The sequence below is a fragment of the Benincasa hispida genome, chromosome 9 (genome assembly GCF_009727055.1).
Source record: "Benincasa hispida cultivar B227 chromosome 9, ASM972705v1, whole genome shotgun sequence".
In the NCBI taxonomy this organism is placed as follows: Eukaryota; Viridiplantae; Streptophyta; class Magnoliopsida; order Cucurbitales; family Cucurbitaceae; genus Benincasa; species Benincasa hispida.
The window spans coordinates 38379903-38400584 of NC_052357.1; the positions used below are offsets into that span (position 1 = coordinate 38379903).

At 31.7% G+C, this 20682-nt stretch overlaps 1 protein-coding gene across 3 annotated transcripts; it reads left to right on the forward strand.

Annotated features, from left to right (window-relative positions):
• The first annotated feature begins 17035 nt into the window (after window positions 1-17035).
• On the forward strand, window positions 17036-20386 carry LOC120086064 (scarecrow-like protein 1). 3 transcript variants are annotated; one of them, XM_039042491.1, is made up of 3 exons: window positions 17036-17224; window positions 17539-17586; window positions 18365-20386. In XM_039042491.1, exon 3 carries the CDS (start codon window positions 18441-18443, stop codon window positions 20151-20153), a length of 1713 nt encoding a protein of 570 aa, XP_038898419.1. In that variant the 5' UTR covers window positions 17036-17224; window positions 17539-17586; window positions 18365-18440; the 3' UTR covers window positions 20154-20386. The 3 variants fall into 3 exon arrangements, with proteins under 3 accessions (XP_038898419.1, XP_038898420.1, XP_038898418.1); XM_039042492.1 differs by lacking the exon at window positions 17539-17586; XM_039042490.1 differs by lacking the exon at window positions 17036-17224 and having other exon boundaries at window positions 17233-17586.
• The last annotated feature ends 296 nt before the right edge of the window (window positions 20387-20682 follow it).

Consider the following 20682-nt stretch of genomic DNA (forward strand, 5'->3'; position numbering starts at 1 on the left):
AAGGTATGTTCCAGAACTCAAACGAAATCTAATTTCTTTGGGCGAATTAGATAGAGTAGGTTATTCCTATAAATCTGAGAATAGAGTTTTGAAGGTTATCAAGGGTTCTTTGGTTAAGTTGAAGGGGACCTTGAGGAATGGCCTTTATGTGTTGGAGGGTACTGCAGTTTTAGGTAGTGCTGCTGCATCTGGGAAAGAAACAGATAAGTCTATGTTATGGCATAACAGACTAGCTCATGTGAGTGAAAGAGGTCTTCAAGCTCTTTCACAACAAGGTTGGCTTAGAGGAGTTAAAAACATTGAACTCCCATTTTTTTGAACATTGCATAATGGGAAAGTCTACCAGAGTGAAGTTTGGGAAAGGGAAGCATTTTACCAAAGGAATTTTGGATTATGTTCATTCAGATTTGTGGGGTCCTACAAAGGTACCTTCGATGGGAGGTTCGAGATACTTCATGTCAATCATTGATGATTTTTTAAGGAAGATGTGGTTGTATCCACTGAAACAGAAGGATGAAGGTTTTGGAAAATTTCTTGAATGGAAAAAGTAGGTCGAGAACCAAACAGGCAAAGTATCTGAGGATAGACAACAGTTTAGAATTTGTGAATAAAAAATTTGATAAATTTTGCAAATCTGAGAGAATTACGAGGCATTTCACTGTTATATACACTCCACAGTAGAATGGTTTAGCTGAGAGGTTCAACAGAACAATTATGGAGCGTACAAGATGTCTCTTGACAAATGCTTCATTACCATTGAAGTTTTGGGGGGAAGCTGTCCAAACAGCCTATTATCTCATTAATAGGAGTCCGTCTTCCGCTTTAGGCCTAAAGACTACTCAGGAGATATGGACAGGAAAAGCTCCAAGTTTGGATCATCTCAGAGTGTTTGGATGTTCAGCTTATGCTCATGTTAAGGAAAGGAAGCTGAATAAGGGGGCACTGAATGTATGTTTATTGGCTATCCTCAGGGTGTTAAAGGATATAAACTTTGGTGCTTGGAAGAGAGCATAAATAAATGTATTATCAAAAAAGATGTGACCTTTAATGAAACAGAGATGCAATTTTGTGTCAAAGAGCAGAAACAGCAGACAATTGATCAGGTTGAGGCAGAGGTTAGAATTGATTCTAAAGCACAACCATCAGTTAGTTCAGGCGAATCCAGTGATCAATCATCCAGTTCTGATGGTAGACAGCCTCAACTGCAGAGGACTTTGATTGATGAGGGAGCTTTCAGTGAAGAAAGTTCAAGTAGCAGTGACCTACAGAACTATCAGCTTACACGTGACAGGCCTCAGCGAGTGAGGCAGGCTCCTATGAGGTATGGTTATGCTGATTTAGTTGTTTATGCTCTTACTTGTATAGTTAATAGTATTGAAGTAGAGCCTTTTACTTTTGAGGAGGCAATTGTATCTGATTCGAAGGAACAATGGAAGGATGCTATAGAAGCAGAGTTGTTCTTATTGTAGAAGAATCAGACATGGTCATTGGTTTCAAGGCCTCCTAATCATAAACTCATTCAATCAAAGTGGATTTATAAAATCAAGTTAGGTATAGGAGGTGACAGCAAACCTAGGTATAAGGCTAGACTGGTAGCCAAGGGCTACACTTAAAAGGAGAGAGTTGACTTTCATGAGATTTTCTCTCCGGTGGTGAGGTATTCATCCATTCGATTAATCTTATCTATTGTTGTTTACTTTGATATGTTTGTGGAATAGATAGACGTCACCATAGCTTTCCTTCATGGAGAAATAGAGGAAGTGATCTACATGGCTCAACCTAAGGGCTGTGAGGTGAAAGGAAAGGAAGACATGGTTTGTCATCTTCACAATTCCATCTGTGGACTGAAGCAATCGCCGAGACAGTGGTATATCAGGTTTGACACCTTTATTCTGAAGCAGGGGTTTCATAGGAGCTATGAAGCACAGATACTTCATGTGAGGCAAATAATCCATATTAGACACGTATTGGATATCGATACTTCCAGATACGTATCTGACACATGATTTGACATATCTATTTCTACTCATACTTTTTTTTAAAGAAAAAAAGACAAGCAACTCATCTAATCTTTCTCAATCTAAAACTAGGTAACCTATTTAAAAATCTCACTACTCGAATCCAAAGCTAAAAGGAAAAAAATATATAAAAAAACCAAACCCTAGAATCATCTAATCTTCATTTTCACATTTGAGTCCCCACAAAGTCCACCAAAATATAAACCATTTGGATGTCTTCAACAATTCAATGAAGAAATTCTTCGTTTATCTTCATATTTGTCCCTCTAATCTTCTTCTTTTTTGTAATATGAGTCACTTTTCTATTGCATTTTAATAACTATTGTACTTCAACATCTTAGATGTTTCTTTTTTTGTATTGTATTTCAATGTTTGTATTCTATTTTATGCTATTGTTATTAACTTGTATGCTAAATTTATCTATATACTAGATTTTTTTTTTTAAAAAAATGTATCTTCAACGTATTAGTATCCTCATTTTTTAGAAATATATATATTAAAAAATATATAAAAAATGACATATCCTTAGGCGTATCCATATCTTAGTTTTTTAGAAATTGACGAATCGTCGTATCCGATCGTATCCATATCATGTAATCGTATCTATGTCTGTGCTTCATAGTATAGGAGCTCATATGATGCCTCCATGTACTGGAAACTATCTTAGAAAGGTACATACATTTATCTACTTCTATATGTAAATGATATGATCCTGGTGTCTAAGGATTATTCTGAAATTTATGATCACAAGAAACGGTTGAGTAGTGAATTTGAGATGAAAGATTTAGGTGAACTGAAAAGGATCTTAGGCATGGATGTGAAAAGAAATAGGAAGAAAGGTTTGTTAACCATTTCGCAGGAGAGTTATGTGCATAAACTACTTGAGAAGTATAATATGTCTAGTTGTAAGGCAGTTTCGACACCCTTAGCATCTCATTTTAGGCTTTCTTCATCTCAGTGTCCTGTTACTGAACAAGAAAGGTTAGAGATGTCTAATATTCCCTATTATAATGTTGTTGGAAATATTATGTATTTGATGATTTGTACTAGGCCTGACTTGGGATATGCTATAAGTATAATAAGTAGGTTTATGTTAAATCCTGGGAAGGAGCATTGGAATGCAGTTAAATGGGTGCTTCGATATTTGAAAGGTAGTGCTAGTGTATCATTGTGTTTTAGTAGGGATTGTGATAAATCAACACTGTTAGAAGGCTTCACAGATGCAGATTACGTTGCAGACCTTGACAAAAGAAGGTCGCTATCAGGCCACATTTTTTGTTTGTTTGGTAATGTGGTCAGTTGGAAGGTTGTTCTACAGTAAATGTTGTTTTGTCTACTATTGAGTCAGAGTATATTTCAGTGGGTGAAGTTGTGAAAGAGGCAATATGGTTGAAAATGATAGTTGGTGATTTGTTATCGCAGGAGTTTATTCCTATCGTCTGTTGTGATAGCCAAAGTGCTATTCATCTTGCGAAGAATCCATCTCATCACACGGTCGAAGCATATCGATATCAAATTTCATTTTGTCAAAGAAGTTGTGGCCCAGAAGGATGTTGAATTGGTTAAGGTTCACACAGTTGAGAATTTGTCAGATATGTTAAGCAAGGTTCTTCCTGCCCATAGGTTTAAATATCTATTAGATGGGCTGAATATCAAATCTGGATGATAGGGAGATTGGAGAATCAACTTGGCACTTAAATATTCTTGTTATGAGGGAGATTTGTAGAAAATAACAAAGTAGTTAAGTGAGCTTTATTGGGTTTTTGGTGAAATTAAAGGCCCAATTGAATTCTGGTAATTATGGGCAAATGGTTTTTTTTTGTAATTAAACCCATTTTCCTCTTAGGGCTGAAAAATCGTGACCTTGAGGGGAAAAACATAGTGGCAACCGTTTGAGGAAAACAGAGAGGGATGCAGCCGGTTTTTTAGAGGAATACACACAGCAGTAGCCGCTCGATTTTATAGGGAAGACTCACAGCAGACCAGTCGGCGACAGGTGCTGTCTGGCGTGGGTTTTCACCATCCACATGTGGGTGTTCGATGGCTGTTTTGCGTGGGTGCTCGTCGGTCAGTGAGCACTGGTAGTTTTCGACCGGACGTCCGTCAGCATTCGAACGTGGGTGTCCGCGCAGGTGTGCGGTTCGGTCTAGGCAGGCGTTTTGCTTTCGGTGGGTGTCCGTCGGCGTTCGAGAGTGGGTGTCCGCGCAGATGTGTGGTTCGGTCTGGGCAGGCATTTTGCTTCCGGTGGGTTTCGTTCGACGTGGGTTCACTGGTTGTCAGCAACAAAGAGAGATGCGCGGGTCTAGGCGTGGTTCGCCGATCAGAGGCGGGTTGGTGCACTTGATTTGGGATGTTTTTCCAGCGGGTTGTTCTCGGTTTCAGAGACGATGTCTTGTGCGATCTCTCGGTATCCGTGGTATCAAATTACAAATTGGTGATTATTATTGATTATCTGTAATTGTAAATTCCTCATTGCTCATAATAAAATTGATTCAAGCCGGTTCTCAAAGTGGATGTAGACCAAACTGGTCGATCCACTATATGTCTTGGTATTCGTTCTTTATTGCTTTCGTTTTATTCTGCTGATTGTTTGCGTTTTGTTTGGCCATCTAAGTTAGGTTTAAAACTCTCACAAATATAATAAACTTTATAAAAAAAAAAGAGCACTTGGATGTGACCAAGCTAACAAAGTTGCAATGTATTTAAAAATAGACAAATAGATAACAATTTGAGAGAAAGCTTAGTGACTCATTTTAGAAAAAAAAATGTTGAGAATTAAAATATTAAATAACTTATTGAAGTGAATTTAATAACTAATTCATAATATATGATTAACAAATTAATTGAAAGTTATATTTGAGCTATTTAATGAATACATATGCATTCACTTTGATCATGGAGAGATGATCTTTTCATATAATGGTGTGACCTAGTCGAAACCAACTCATTGACCCTTTCAATTAGGGGATACTTGAATCAACTAGATCATAACATTATTCTATTTGAACCTCATATTCTCCATCTTATAGTGAAAATTGTGTATCCTTACTCTAAAGTTGCACCATGAGACTCATCAAGAAAGATTCGTTAAATAATATTTCATATTTACATCTTATGGATCTAAATAATCTATGTATATTTCTCTTGATTGACATTAGTTTACTCTTATACTTTTTTATTATCATAATTTTTCTAAAAGTTTTTGTTAAAAAATAATGTTTTCATTAGCATGTAAGTTCTAAGTAGATACCAAAAATATAACAAGATGATGCACGTCTAAACCTAAAGTGAACATTACGATATACTATGTGGAATAATGATAAAGAATTTCACTATCAATTGGCACCAAACATATATATTTACTTTTTGTAATATATTATTTGAAATGTTGAAAGGTGTTTTTGGTCTTTTGGCAAGACACGTCTTTGAAAAAAATGGTATAAGAACATGGGAAATGAAAAGAAAGGGTGTGTTTGAGGGTTTGGTAAAGTCAAAGAGGGAGCGTCCGAAAACATTGACTTTGGATGGATTGCACCAAATACAATACAATAATACCTCCAACGAACCTCATTTCAATGATGTTTTAATTACGCGTCATTCCCAAACACTTTTTGGTTTCTCTGCTCCTATTTCAATTGACCAAAGAAAAAAAATACCCTTTTTAAAAAGAGATTATTTTTATTTAAACACTTTTGACAAAATTGGTTGATAGTACTCTTCAAAAGCTATTTTGAGTGGTTGTCAAATACTTCAGTTTTTTCTAAAATAACTTATTTTTTGAAATTAAATACTTTGAAAATGCATTCCAAGCACATCCTTAGTCTACTAATACCTTTTATTCATTTTAGTTTTTATACTTTCATATGTATTTGTTTTAGTCTTCTACTTTTAAAAAGTAATCATTTTGATTTCTATGTTCAAAAGGTTAGCATGAATTTTATATACAATGGAATATTTAATGTGAATGTATGACTACATTTTAAAAAAAGAAAACTAGTGAATGAATTGTCGTGTTAAAATTTTGATGGAAAGAAATAAGATAAAAATAAGAAGCAAGGGATCAAAGTGGCTACGCTTTTTTAAAATTATAGGGATCAAAATAAACATCTTGAGAGTATAAAGACTAAAATGAATAAATTTGAATGTATAAAAACTAAAGTATATATTTTAAGGGATCAAAATGAACGAAGTAGAAAGTAGATAAATTAAAATAATATTTAAATAAGAAATTTTTGTTTGGGGGAAAGATTATTATAAGATGTGCAAGTTGTATTAAATTACTTTTTAAAAAGAATCTTGCCACTTTTATGAGATATTAGGAAACTAGAAGACAATCTTGAATTAATGGTCTCACATTTTGGATATATATTCACTTTTACATCAACCTCTTGGCACAATATTTTGGAATTGTCTTATATTAGTTTGTCATATAAAGATGGACTTTTAAAGTTATTCAAGTTATCCATTAAGTCGATACTTAGACGACTTAAAATAAAGGGTTATGAATTCATATGATAGAACATGATAGGAAAGTAAAGTATTATATTTATTTTAAGAGTTCGAGTCTCATACATGTTGAAGATTTAAAATTACTTTCCTCATTAATCCTTTCGTGAGAAAATCTACTAAGTTTTTTTTGGTTTCATATAATAGAAGGAGATAACTCCACTATTCAATAATTGTCTCACATCTCTATGTCTCAAGCGTATATGTCTTTGATTTCTTGTCATTATACATGTTTTAGATACTTCGTATAGCCATTGTGAGTTTACAATGCAAACGCTCCCCTCCCCCGATAATGACACATCTCTTAGAAGGCTTCTTAAACACTTAACCTTTTACATTGTTAGCTTAAGAGTTATGAACTCAGATTTAAAGATAGATCGTGCTACGAATGTGTGCTTTGCTGATTTCCATGAAATAGCTCATCCACCTAAAATGAATGCATACTTGCTAGCAGAATTCACCTTATGGTTATTCGTTACCCAATTTGCATTACAATAATCTTGTAATACTACAAGAAATTTGTTAAAGTGCAAAAATTGATCCATTGTACTCATAAAATACCTTAATAAATGATGAGGAGCAGTCTAATGATCTTTATCAAGATTATGTGTGTATCTAGTACTCAATCTACTCACATCATACGCAATATCATGTGTAATATAATTCATAAAACACATAACACTACCTATAATTTTGGCATATTTATTAGATTGAGAAACACAACATCTTTATTTTTCTTAAGACTTGTGCTAGAATCATAAGGTGTTCTTACAAGAAGATCATCAAAATAATCAAATCTTTTTATCATCTTTTCAATGTAGTGTGATATATTGGCATGACAAGAACCCCTTTTCATTTTTCCCTAATTTTTTCACCAAGCTACTTCAACCTCACTTAAATCTTTTATTTTAAAATATGACTAAAAGAATAATTTGGTATTATTAATCACATCTATGTTTGTACTTAAATTAAGCATATCATCAATATACAAACATATAATCACGACAATCACAATATTAAAGGGAATTTACTTTAAAACCGTTGTTTCTAAACAATATTAAATTTCTCATACTATTTTTTGAGAGCTTATTTAAGATCACCAATAGATTTTTTCAACGTGCATATTTTATTCTTTTGACTAGTAACTACAGAGCCTTCAGGTTATATCATATATATCTCATTCCCTAAAACACCATTATTGTCATATTTACATTCATCTGGTGTATTATTAGGCAACTAATAATTGCGAAAAGAGATCAAAGCTCTAATAGTAGCTATGACATAGAAGAATATTTATCAAAATAATCAATACTTGTTTTTTTTTTCTTTCATATAGCCTTAAACTACAAATCTAGCTTTCAATTTTTCGATTGAATCATCTATTCTAATTTTCTTTTCTTTTTTCTTTTTTTGAAAATTCATTTACACCTAATAAATTTATATCTTTAGAAGGACCTATTAAGTCATATATTTGATTCATAACTAAAGAATCTAGTTCACTCTTTAATTGAATTTATTTCTATAAATTAGAGCGTATGAGATCCAAAGTTTCTTGGGAAGATCCAAAGTTACATGCAAACAAATTGATCATCTACCTTATCTAAATTTTCAACTAGAAAAACAGTTAAAAACCATGTCTAAAATTTTTCTTAATCCTTTGCTTTTTCTTTCTTCTAAGATCTTCATACTCAGGCATACTATTAGAGGTAGATGAAAAAGGTACAAATTCCTGGTCACCAGGTGAAGTACCAATTGACTATGTAACTGCCTTAATCATGGAGAAAATATGACTGAAAAATTTGGCATCCCCATACTCACAAATTGAATTATCGTTTGAATACATACATCTATATGTTACACTATTATGATAAGTTTCTTGAATGTCGAATATGCTACTTTAATTAATTTTGATGCACATTCACTTGTTCTAGTCTACCACACCACATTAATAGAATCAACCATATAACTAGAAGGAGAAGTACTTTACTTCATTCATCGAAATAGAAATGGGAACAATATTTAGAATAAATAAACTATCAATTAAATATTCTTTACTAACAAAATCACCATTTTTTTTTAATGATAACCTTGTTAATCTCAAACACAATCCTAAACCCACCCTCTATCCAATAAACTTGCAAAGAGACCAAATTTATAAGCAACGATGGAACCTACAAAACATCACTTAAAAGATGTAGTTTTTCCATAAGTATGTTTTTCCTGCAATGCTTTGAATCTGTTGTTTGATGCTTCAAACGATCAAGGGTACGAGAATGTAAACCCTAGATATATTTGTCATGTTTATATAATTTATATTTATGACCTTAGGGTTTAGAAAAATGCACTATATAAACTCTCTAAATCTTAGAGGTGATATTCATTTTGTATTATGTAACATTTTCTCTAATAAAACCTCTCCCTCTCCCCCATAGATGTAGCTAACACATTGTTAGTGAACTACGTAAATCAGTGTGTTGATTCTCGACTATTTTATATTTTTTACATTTTCTATTTGTCCATTTCGTAATAGTTTTAAAAGAATCTTTCATTTTTCGAGTACATCAAAAGTGGGAGAGTTATATATGAACATACACTCATTGTCAATAGAATTCTAGAAGTCATGAAAAGATATTGGCTCGAGAAGAGAAGTATCTCGAAACTTTGATGTCAAACCATTCAATTGGAGAGACAATAACGATACACATGGAATTATTTTAGTATCACTCTAAATATTTTTTTACGAATAGAGCAAAATATTTTAGTATAAACATATTTTAACAACTTGTAACATTTCTAGTGTAGGCCAAAAACAAAAACTAATTCTTTTGACAAGTTATCCCCAACAATATATACTTGCTTCTAAATAAAACAATTATTTAAGAGCCACACCTACAAAATAAACTACAAGTTGATATGTGCTAATTAATTATATGTAAGATAACATGTAAGATAATAATAAGGATATCCAATCTCATGCCATCTTAATTAATAAGTGGTCATAGATATGGAGACAAGTCATATCAACTACATATTATATATGAAATTTCAAGAATCGTATTTTGACTCATTAATCGTCAATGATAATATTATTTTTCAAGAAGTGCTATATGATATGAGGAAATGAAAATTAATATATAAATAAGTCCATGGTGCCAATTGTATTAGCAAATGGTTATATAAATTCTATGGACTACCACATGTCATGTTGGTTGATTTACTTTTAATTATTTTCTGGTTTGAATTTTGCCTTCAACTAGAATTTTAAATGGATGGCAAGAAAATTGGAAATTTATCCTTCGATTTGGTAGACTCAATTGTTTGATTAAATTATCGTTAACAAATAGTTTATTTTCCCATTTTATAAGTGGTTTCTAAATTAGAGGGTTATATATATTAAAAGGAATTCTATTGAGATTTGAACTTATTAAAACCTTAATTAGATTAAATAAAGACATTACCATTTGGATAGGCATAGAGAAAAGATATCAAACACATGCACTACTTGGTTAAGTTTGGCATTGCTTTAGGTGTGTCAAAAACCCATTTGAAAAAAATAACGTTTTTTTTATTTGGTAAAACATATTTAACTAAGGAAATTATTTCAAATGGTAAAACTGTTGAAAATATTTATAAGATATAACAAATTTTTCGAATTATCAAGGATAGACGTTAATAGATATTGATAGACTTCTATTAATGTCTGTCAAGTGTCTATCAGTGTCTATCATTTATAGTTTTAAAATTTTGCCATACTTTGTAAATATTTTAGTTTATTTTTCTATATTTAAAAACAACTCTTTAATTAATCATTTTGACTTTAAAAACGACATCTTCGAGCCTTTAGATTCTCCAGGTAAAATTTTTAATTAATATTTAGTTTTTAATTTTATATTTTAAAAAGAAGATTTATTTTATGTATTTATCTATTTTCATCTAACCAATCTATTTTATATTTTTAATGAGATAATTGCATCATTTTAAAGTTATTTTCCTTATATTTAAAAATTAATCGATAACAAATATAATTTGTCATACTAAATAATTATATAAAATTTTAAATTACAAAAAAAAAATTAAATAAAAGTTGATTATATATCTGTTTTAGATATTATATCTAAAATAAAATACTTTTGTATTTATTTACCAAACTCTCTAATCTAAGCTTTACCAAATACTATTTTACTTCTTTTCATAGCTATTTTTTCTGAAACACAACTGTCAACAATTATTTTAAAAGTTACAGTAATCTCAAATTCAGTCATCTTATTTTATTACCTATTTTGAAACCATGTTTTTAAAAAGTCAAGTAAAATTTTAAAAACTAAAAAGTCGATTTTGAAAAGTTAATTTTGTTATTGAAATTTTACTTAGGGTTCAAATGTGTGTTAAAAAAAGAAAAAGTAGGAAACTGATAAAAGAAAACAAAAATTAACCCCAAATAAATAATAAAATAAATAATTTTAAAAAACATAAAATAAATAATAAATAGCCTACCACTCGAGTGGAAATCAACCCCAAAAAAGAATGTGTTATCTTTTTGGTTGGAAAGATTTTGATGTTAAAAAAGAAATTAGAAAATTATTAAATTTTTTCATGAAAATAATTATTTTGTTTCAATTCAAGTGAAGAAATTAAAATAAGAGTAAATTTTAGTAACTTGAACTATATATGATTATTCTCATTTAATTCTTGAGACATGTGGTTAATTTAATTCCCGTAGTAAAATTTAAATCTACATTGAATGAATATAGTTTGATTAATTATTTAGAAAGCAAAAATATTATTTTTCTAATCTTACAACGTGTGAATGAAGATTTAAATATTCAAATATCAGATGAGGAACGATATTAATCAATTGAGTTAAGTTTATATACGTTAAAAAAATGTTACTTATTGATGTAAAGACGAAGAAACAAATTCGATTTATTATCATTATTTTTTAATATGAAAATATTAGATAAGAAAAGCTATCTGCACATAATAAGAATCAAATCGAAATGAAACACAAATTATAAATATACAAATAATAATTTAATTAAGTTAAAGATTCTAGGGAATTCAAGTTTTAAGATATTTTTCAATTTCACTTTTACTCTGTTAAAAATTTAAATTTGATCTTTAAATCTATGAACTATTTCCATTAGACCATTTCATTTTCTAACAAAAAGTTTTTGAGTAATCAAATTATTATTTTATAAGTCTAGCACTTAAGACATTTGGTTATGCATCAATGTGAGCATGAAGAAATAAGACAATTACTAGACTTCAAAAGGTTATAGCTTGATTCCCTAGCTTCCTAATAGTGGAACTGTCTGGTTTTTTGAAAAAAAAAAAATGATTTTGCTGATAGGTGAGTTGAGATTCTAACTGAGTCCACATGTTTTGTTTAAAAATCCCTTATAGTTTCTAAATTTTTATGAAAATAACATTGTGATCTGTTAACTTAAGTTTATAACAATTTAATTCTATCTAAACTTTAATAAATATCAGTTTAATTTTTATGATTTACAATTTGTAACAATTTAATCTCTAATGTGAAAAGTACTATTAAGATTCAATAAAAATTCTTATACATAATAAAAAAAATGGCAATGAAGTTTAATGAGATTTTTATGATAATATATTAAATTGTTATAAATTACAAATTAAAATTCAAGAATTAACTTATTACAATTTTAAAAGTAAAATGATTAAGGATGTGTTTAGGTTAGTTTTTCAAGTGTTTAATTTTGAAAATAAGTCATTTTGGGAAAATTTATACAATTTGGTAACTACTCAAAATAACTTTTTAAAGGGGAGTTTGGTGTGTGATAAAAACAGAGAGTTGGGTTGAGTTGGTAATTATTATCTGGAGAGTTAAATTGTCTGTGTTTGTTGTGTAGAGTTGAGTTGAGTTGGTAATTATTGTTTGTATTTGGTCTACTGAATTTCTGAAAGTCTGTGTTTGGATACAGAGTTGAGTTGGGGTATCTGATGCAGTTTTTATAAATGATATTGGCTCCTTTTTTTTTTCTTTTTTTCTTTTTTACTTTGCCGTTGTTGATTAATTTTCAACTATACACCTATTTTCTAACTCTTTTATGACATACATTGGAAAATCTCAATTTTTTCTCAATTTGTAAGACATAATAGATTCTTTTCAATGTATTCTTTTCAAAAACTGTAAAAATTCTAATTCTCTTCAATCTATAAAACATACCACCAAAATACATGTCAAATTATTGCTCAATTACTTATGAAATGGTATATTGTATGTATGTATATTGAATCTTGCTAACTTAACATTATTATTTAACATATTGTACACAAACGTTGAATAACTGGATAACTTAACAGTTTATATTTATATAATATGGATCGTATATATGGAACTGAAATAACACATAGAATAATTATCATTCATTTCATAATGATGGTGAGAATGTGATGGTATAGTACAATTACATTGTTCTGAACATCAAAAAAATTATATCAAATGACTGAACATGTCGCTGTTCCAAAAAGCAAATTCACAAAATATATGTTTTCGGATTGAAATATTATGTGATCGTTCTAGTGGGTCCGAGCAAGTAGGCGTGTGCAATACTGTAGCCGTTTCTCTTCCGGTACAACGAGGAATAGGTCCGTCACTTTAATTCTTATTAAAAGCAATTTCAAGACTTGTTAAAGAGTAAATTCAAGACTTATTAAAGAGCAATTTTAAGATCTTTGTCATTTTATTCCTATGTTTTTTATATAGAAAAAGTATTAATTTTTGTTACTATGCTTATTTCTATGATTATATGTTATTTGTTGTGGAATTTATGCCATATTAGAAAATATTATACATAACTTTCCTCAAAATTGGTCTCCATTCATTCATATTTTTTTTTTATATTTATAGTTATTTTAATGAACATTAATGTATTTACAACTATTCTTTATATAAATAAAAATATTTTTTTTATTCTATATAGATTTGAAGTGTACTTTTTAATTTCACAAAAGATTGTCAGATAAAATAAAATGAATATGGAATGCATCAAATTAAAATTATAAATAGAATTCTAAATTGAAATTTAAAGACTGAAAATTAAAACAAACCTCAAAATATTTACAACAAATCAAAATCCACAACTAAACAATCCTCAACAAGTTTAACATACAAATGAAAAATACAAAACCATATAATACATTACAACTAAATAGTCCCCAACAAGTTCAACAAGCAATAGACTATAATGAAGATCATTGCAAACGTAAAACTTATGAACCTCAAACTAATTACATAAGGTATGTTTGATTAGTTTGGGCCTTACATGGAAGAAAAAGAAGTATAGTTAGACCATATGGTATATCAATACGATTGAAGTAGAAATAAAATATTAATAGATCATACCTTTGATTATGTTTGGAGTGAATGAAGGTCCAGTCTACAACTAGGGGTACAAAAGAATCGATCAGGGCCTAACAAAAACATAAAAATGTTAGTGACAACTCTTACTTTGACAATAAGGAAAGAAGGAAACATACCTTATATGGATGACATAAGTTGAAGTTAGATGTGGAAAAAGGAAACAAAATATATTGCAATAGCCAAACAGCACATATGAAAATGTAAAACATTTTAGTAAAAGTTGAAATAAAAAGGTTAGAGTAGGGACGTACCAACATAGTTTACTAGAGGAGGCTGTGGAGAAGTCTCATATGAGGAGAGATTCAGGTATAAGTAGAGGATACAATAAGGATGGCTGATGAGAAAAGTTAGGTACATTACACCCATAATAAAGAGAGTCAACTTAGAAATAAATAACTTCAATAATGGTCACATCAGTATTAATTCGATGGTTGAGCTGAAAATGAACATAAATACAACATAATATCTCATAGAAGAATGGACATGATAATCAAGATTAGAAGGCCTCAGGATTTGATATAGCTATTTCATTGGAACAAATCCAACTTCAAGTAAAGAAAATAAATAGTTTCAACACTTGTAAAATGAAGTTAAATTTAAATGTACGATAATTGAATTTAGTTGAATATTGAAAATAATTTCAATGGAACAAAGAAAAAAAATCCATTCATCAGATGTAGAACACAAAGCTAATTGAATTTGTATGGAGGAAGAAATTACAAAGCAGTCCACAAAACATAAGAAAAAATATAGATGCATTCCTTTTGTAGTCTAAATATTGAAATGAAATAAAATTAAATCAGGAATCATACTAAAATATGAGACTACAGATTTTTGGAACAAATCATGATCGGCCTTCAAGGGAAAAAAAGATAGAAAATAGATCTACTATTGGGGTGGATTGAACCTCCACCAAGCTCTAATAATATGGTCAGTATTATCCCCTACAAAGAATTCACTTGCCGTCCAATTTTGTTGAAAAAGCATAAGAAAAAGGATAAGCTAAGGACATATGGTTTATTATTAAAGCGGCAAGAGGAAATTTGGAAGAAAAAAGTATGGAAGACAGTCAATAAATAGAACAAATATTAGTAGGGGAAGGAAGAATAGAGACGAATATAAACCATTCGAGCCAGTGGAAACAAATTGTAAGAGACCATGAACAATTTATAAGAGTAAACCCTAGTTAGTCACAAACATGCAAGCCAAAAAGATGCCCAAAATGGAACAAAAGCTAAATTAGAATAGTCCAGAATTGGACGAAGTATAGAGGCAACAATAATCGGAAAATCAAACATACAAAGAAGAATAAAACATGAGGAAATCAAGACGACGTACAAATCTTTAGCAAGAAACCAAATATTTGAAAAAAATGTAAATCTAAATAGAAAAAAAAAATATATCTACTATAAAATCGTTCATATATACTAAAAACAATAGTTCGATCTACCAAAAAATGATTAGATCTACTAAGAAATCATTCGTATCTACCTGATCTAAAAAAAGTAGACATACAAAGAAACCAAAGAAGAGAAACACATCGTTTGAACAAGAAAATTTGAATATGGAATGAAGTATGAGAGGAATACAAACTATTCGAATCATAGGGAGAAAGAGACGAGATGAAGAAGACAAACCAAACATCGAAAGAAGAGAGAAGATGAAAAAAGAGAGAGAGATGAATAATGAAAAATCGTGACGGGAAGATAGAGAAAGGGGGGAGTGTAATTAAAATGTCTGGAAATGGAGTGTGAAAGGAGAAGAGAAAAGGGTAAGCAAAACGGTGGGTTAACCCATCGTTTTCTTTTAAGCGGTCATCAAACACGGGGTGGGTTTTTTAAGCCCACCCAACCCAGCTTCATGGAGGCTATCAAACAACTCCTAAACAATTTCAAAAAGTTCATGTTAAATAGTTTTCATCAAAAGTGATTAAATAAAAATATTTTTTTTTAAAAAAAAACACTTTTTCTCTAGTCAATGCAAGTGGGCATTAAACCATCACACGTAACTCTTAAAAAAATCATTACACATAAAAGTTTATGAACTAAATAATTACTTCCATGAAAGTTTATGACTAAGAATCTTTTTGAGGTGAATATCAATGAAATAAGATTAGGGTTGACAACGGGGCTAGGGTGGGGCGTGGAGGGGTTCCCCATCCCTGTCCCTGGGCAGGGATTCCTCGTAGGGGAAACGGGTCCCCATGGAGACCCATTCTCCATTTCACTTTTGTTTCTCCATGGAGAACTTTTTTTTTTAAAAAAAAAATTCCTAAAATTCACATTAGTTTGGGCTTGAACACTTTAATTGGTCTTAGATTAGGCTAAATGAAAAACTAAGCTAAATGTAAAAAGTTAAAATATCTAATATATATGTGTATATAGAAAAATATATTAAAAAACTAATCGGGGCAGGGATGGGCAGGGATACACTCCCCATCCCTGCCTCGTCCCAGATTCGGGGACCCTAAAGAGGTCCCCAGTTTGCCAACCCTAAATAAGATGCAAATAGGTGTAATAAAACATCTTTAAGATCCACCTATTTTATAAACATCTTTAAGGGTATTTGGCCCATCGACTTTATAAATCGATATTAAATAACTAACTCTGGTAACAATTTGATTCTTTGTTTTTTGTTTTTGAAAATTAAGCCTATAAACACTACTTCAACCTCTAAATTTCTTCATTTATAATTTATTTTTTTTATCAATGGTTTAAAAAATCAAGCCAAAAACTAAAAACAAAAAAGAAACTTTTAAAAACCTGTGTTTTGTTTTTGAAATTTAGTTAAGAATTCAATCATTGTATATAAAAAAATATGTAAATCATTGAAAGAAATGGATAAAAAATAGATTTTTAATTTTCAAAAACAGAAAATAAAAAAAAATATATTGAGTAAAAAGTTCAATTTCCCTCTTATTTTTTTTTTAAATTAATATATGAAATCTTCTTATTTCATACTCGTTTAACAACTTTCTACAAAATCCAACCCCAACATTTTCCCCATGAAGCCTTCAGCAAAATCTCTTTTAAACCCAAAAAAAGCCTTCAACTTTGCACGGTTGATTTAAACCAAGAGAAACCCAATGGTCAGGATTGAGCTTCAGGAACAAGGCACATTTCATCCATGGCGCTGCCGTCAGCATTTTGTAGGCATGATATGATATTTTTCAACCATTTGTTTTAGTCAGAGAAAAATTGGTGTAGCACCAAACCAATCCATCCAAAAAAACCCCCCACAACTAAAATACCCCAAGAAATTTCTCCAGTGTCGAGAATTTTCCCTTTCAGTTTCATATATTAAGGTGAGTTCTTCTACTTTTCTCCCACTTTGGAATTCCAGAAGATTGCTCCTCTTTACCAAGAAACTCCCCCTTTTCTGCGTCTTCTGAATTTTAGTTTTGGGTTTCTTTTTTCTGATTTTATTGGTTGATTTCTTCTTATATTTTCCTTACTTTGTTTGTGTCTTTCTATCGAGGGTTTACATTTCTCTTTTCGTTTCTGGGTGTTCCTTTTAAATCTTCTGTTTGTCAAAAGGGGTGAGATATTGAAAACCCAGAAGGGGAATTTCATTTTGGCTTCTGGGTTCTCTCGATTGAGGCTTTTTACTTCTTTTCAGGTTGATTTTGAGTGGTTTCAAGTGCTTTGTGGCAGAGCCCTTTTTCAGGTAGATTTTCTGATTATTGGGATTGTTCGTTTGTGTGTTTGAAATTTTCTTCATCTTCTTCCTCTACTTTGTTTGGGGTTATTGTATTCTCTTGTTCCTTCATGATGATCTTGTTTCGTTTACCATTCTGATTAGTGATTACTGCATAAACTGATAGGCTAAAATTGAGAAATAATCTTGTTTTTTTAAAATCTAAATTAATTCTCTAAGTTAATTCTTATCAATTGGCTTTATTCCTTGGGATATTCTTTCTTTCTCTCTCTCTTTGGAACTTCTTTCCTCTTTCTATTTTGAAATCCATTACCAAATAGCTCTGATTCCTTTGCTGTTTTTAGCCCTTCCCTTTTCTCTATAAAATTTCTTAATAAGCTTCATTAGATGGAGATTTACTTAGCCACATGTTTACCATGCTCTGAGTCATATTTGATAATTATGACAGGCATTAGAATGGTGACTTTGTTGTGTGAATTGGATTTTCAGATTTCTAAAATTAACGCTTAGAAGAAATTTTTCCAAGTTTGGAATAATTTTACTTCAATTTGACCTTTGTTTCTCTGTGTTTTGACATTGCTTCAAAGGAAAGATAGAGTCCCAGCTTTAATCTGCTCTATTAAATATGGCTTTGATTCTGTATACTTGGTTGACTTATATATGATCCTCTCTTTTAGGCTGCAAATTCTCCAGGAATTGATTGAGAATTTGATTTGAATGGTTGATAGTTTATTTGGATTTTTTTGTTTGTTGCTGTGATTTATGGTTAAATGTTTTGCGTTTTCAGAGCTTCTAACAAAGGTGCAAAACCTATGGTGTAAAATTGGTCTTCCTGCAAAAGTAGTGTTGGGACTAAGAAAACGATGTCGTTAGTCAGGCCATCTGATCCATCTCCGTTGTCATATGGAAGTCGCAAGCTTTACTCATTGAAAGGAAGTAATAATGCTCCTGACTTGTCCACACAAAGATTTCGCTCTGGAAAACATAGAACGATGCATATGAATGATACATATTGCAGTGAGAGCTATGAGAAGTATTTCCTCGACTTCCCGATAGAAGAGCTTTCGATATCTGGCATTTCTACCAATTCTTGTCACCTCAACGCTTGGGCTGATTCATTATCCCCCTTGTGTGATTCATTTACACCTTTTGATGCTTGTCAATCAAATTCAGACTCAGGTTGCCTCGAGAGTACGAGTCCAGACCAGCTTGATTTTGAGGATGATCAAGTGAGACTGAAGTTGCAAGAATTGGAGAGAGATCTGCTGGGTGACCCTGATGTAGCAGATTACGATGTTGAGATGCTTGCAAACGGCCAGAGCATGGAAATTGATAGTGAATGGGCAAATTCGATTCAAGATGCACTACTTCAGGACTCGCCAAAGGAATCTTCGTCAACAGATTCTAATTTCAGTGCCATCAGCAGCAATAAGGATGCATCTCAGATATCTTCACAGAATCCTAGACAAATGCTATTAGAATGTGCTTTTGCTATCTCAGAAGAGAACTTCCAAGAAGCAGCAGCCATGATAGAACAGCTCCGAGGTATGGTCTCGGTTCAGGGAGATCCCTCACAGAGGATTGCTGCGTATATGGTGGAAGGTCTTGCTGCTCGGTTGTTGGAGTCAGGAAAATGTCTTTATAAAGCTTTGAGATGCAAAGAACCCCCTTCCTCCGACCGCCTCGCAGCTATGCAGATCCTTTTTGAGGTCTGCCCCTGTTTCAAATTTGGTTTTATGGCAGCAAATTGTGCCATTATTGAGGCAGCGAAAGATGAGAAGAAAATTCACATAATCGATTTTGATGTAAGCCAAGGAACTCAGTACATAAAATTGATTCAGATGCTAGCAGCTCAGCCAGGTAAGCCACCACACTTGAGGTTAACAGGGGTTGATGACCCCGAATCAGTACAGCGCCCCGTTGGAGGTCTTAAGCACATTGGGCAAAGGCTCGAGCAATTGGCAAAAGCACTGCAGGTTCCATTTGAATTTCGAGCGATTGCCTCAAATGCTTCTGATATTACTCCCTCGATGCTCGCCTCCCGGCCTGGAGAAGCACTCATAGTGAACTTTGCTTTTCTGCTTCACCACATGCCAGATGAAAGCGTTTCAACCGTAAATCTACGAGACAGGCTTCTTCAAATGGTTAAGAGCTTGAACCCAAAACTAGTAACAGTCGTCGAACAGGACATGAACTCAAATACCACCCCATTCTTTACAAGGTTTGTCGAAGCCTATGACTACTATGCAGCTGTTTACGATTCTCTCGATGCAACACTCCCAAGAGATAGTCAAGACAGAATAAATGTAGAAAGGCAATGCTTAGCAAAGGACATTGTCAACATTGTAGCTTGTGAAGGTGAGGAAAGAGTAGAGAGATATGAAGTCGCCGGAAAATGGTGGGCAAGAATGACGATGGCAGGCTTCACTTCTTGTTCGATGAGCCAAAATGTGACCGACCCGATTCGCAAACTTATTGAGGAGTATTGTGACAGATTCAAGATGTATGAGGAAATGGGCACACTTCATTTTGGATGGGAAAAGAAAAGCTTGGTTGTTACTTCAGCATGGAGGTAAAGAAATTGTATCATTCTCAGCTCCAACAACTTACAGTGTATGGCATATGTTGTTGTATCTGTTTAGCTTCAATACTTGTGTGTGTGAAAAGAAAATAGTTCTATGTTTGATTCTAATTATCTAACATTAGTTACAGCTTACTTGCTCTACTGGTTTTTTATTTTTCCATGGATTATCCTTTCTTTTCTGTGACCTTTTTTTATAGGAAAAGGATAAACTTTTTTTCTATGTAATATACATCCCATTCTATTTGATAACCTGTCTTCATCTGAAAAATAGAGAATTGCCCTTGGAGTCATCAAATTATTAAATTTTAGTTCTCTTCATTTGAAAAATACTAAATTACCCTTGAAGTCATCAAAGTCCTATTTTCTAGTTGTGCTGTTCAAAACTGGGGGAAGTACCAATACCATTCAGATCTTATCTGACCTTGAAGATGAAGGAAATTACAGATCTCTTTATCAAAACCTAAACTAAATTGTCAAATGTCATTCTATGAATGGCTGCAGAAGGGGGTACTTCTGTAACT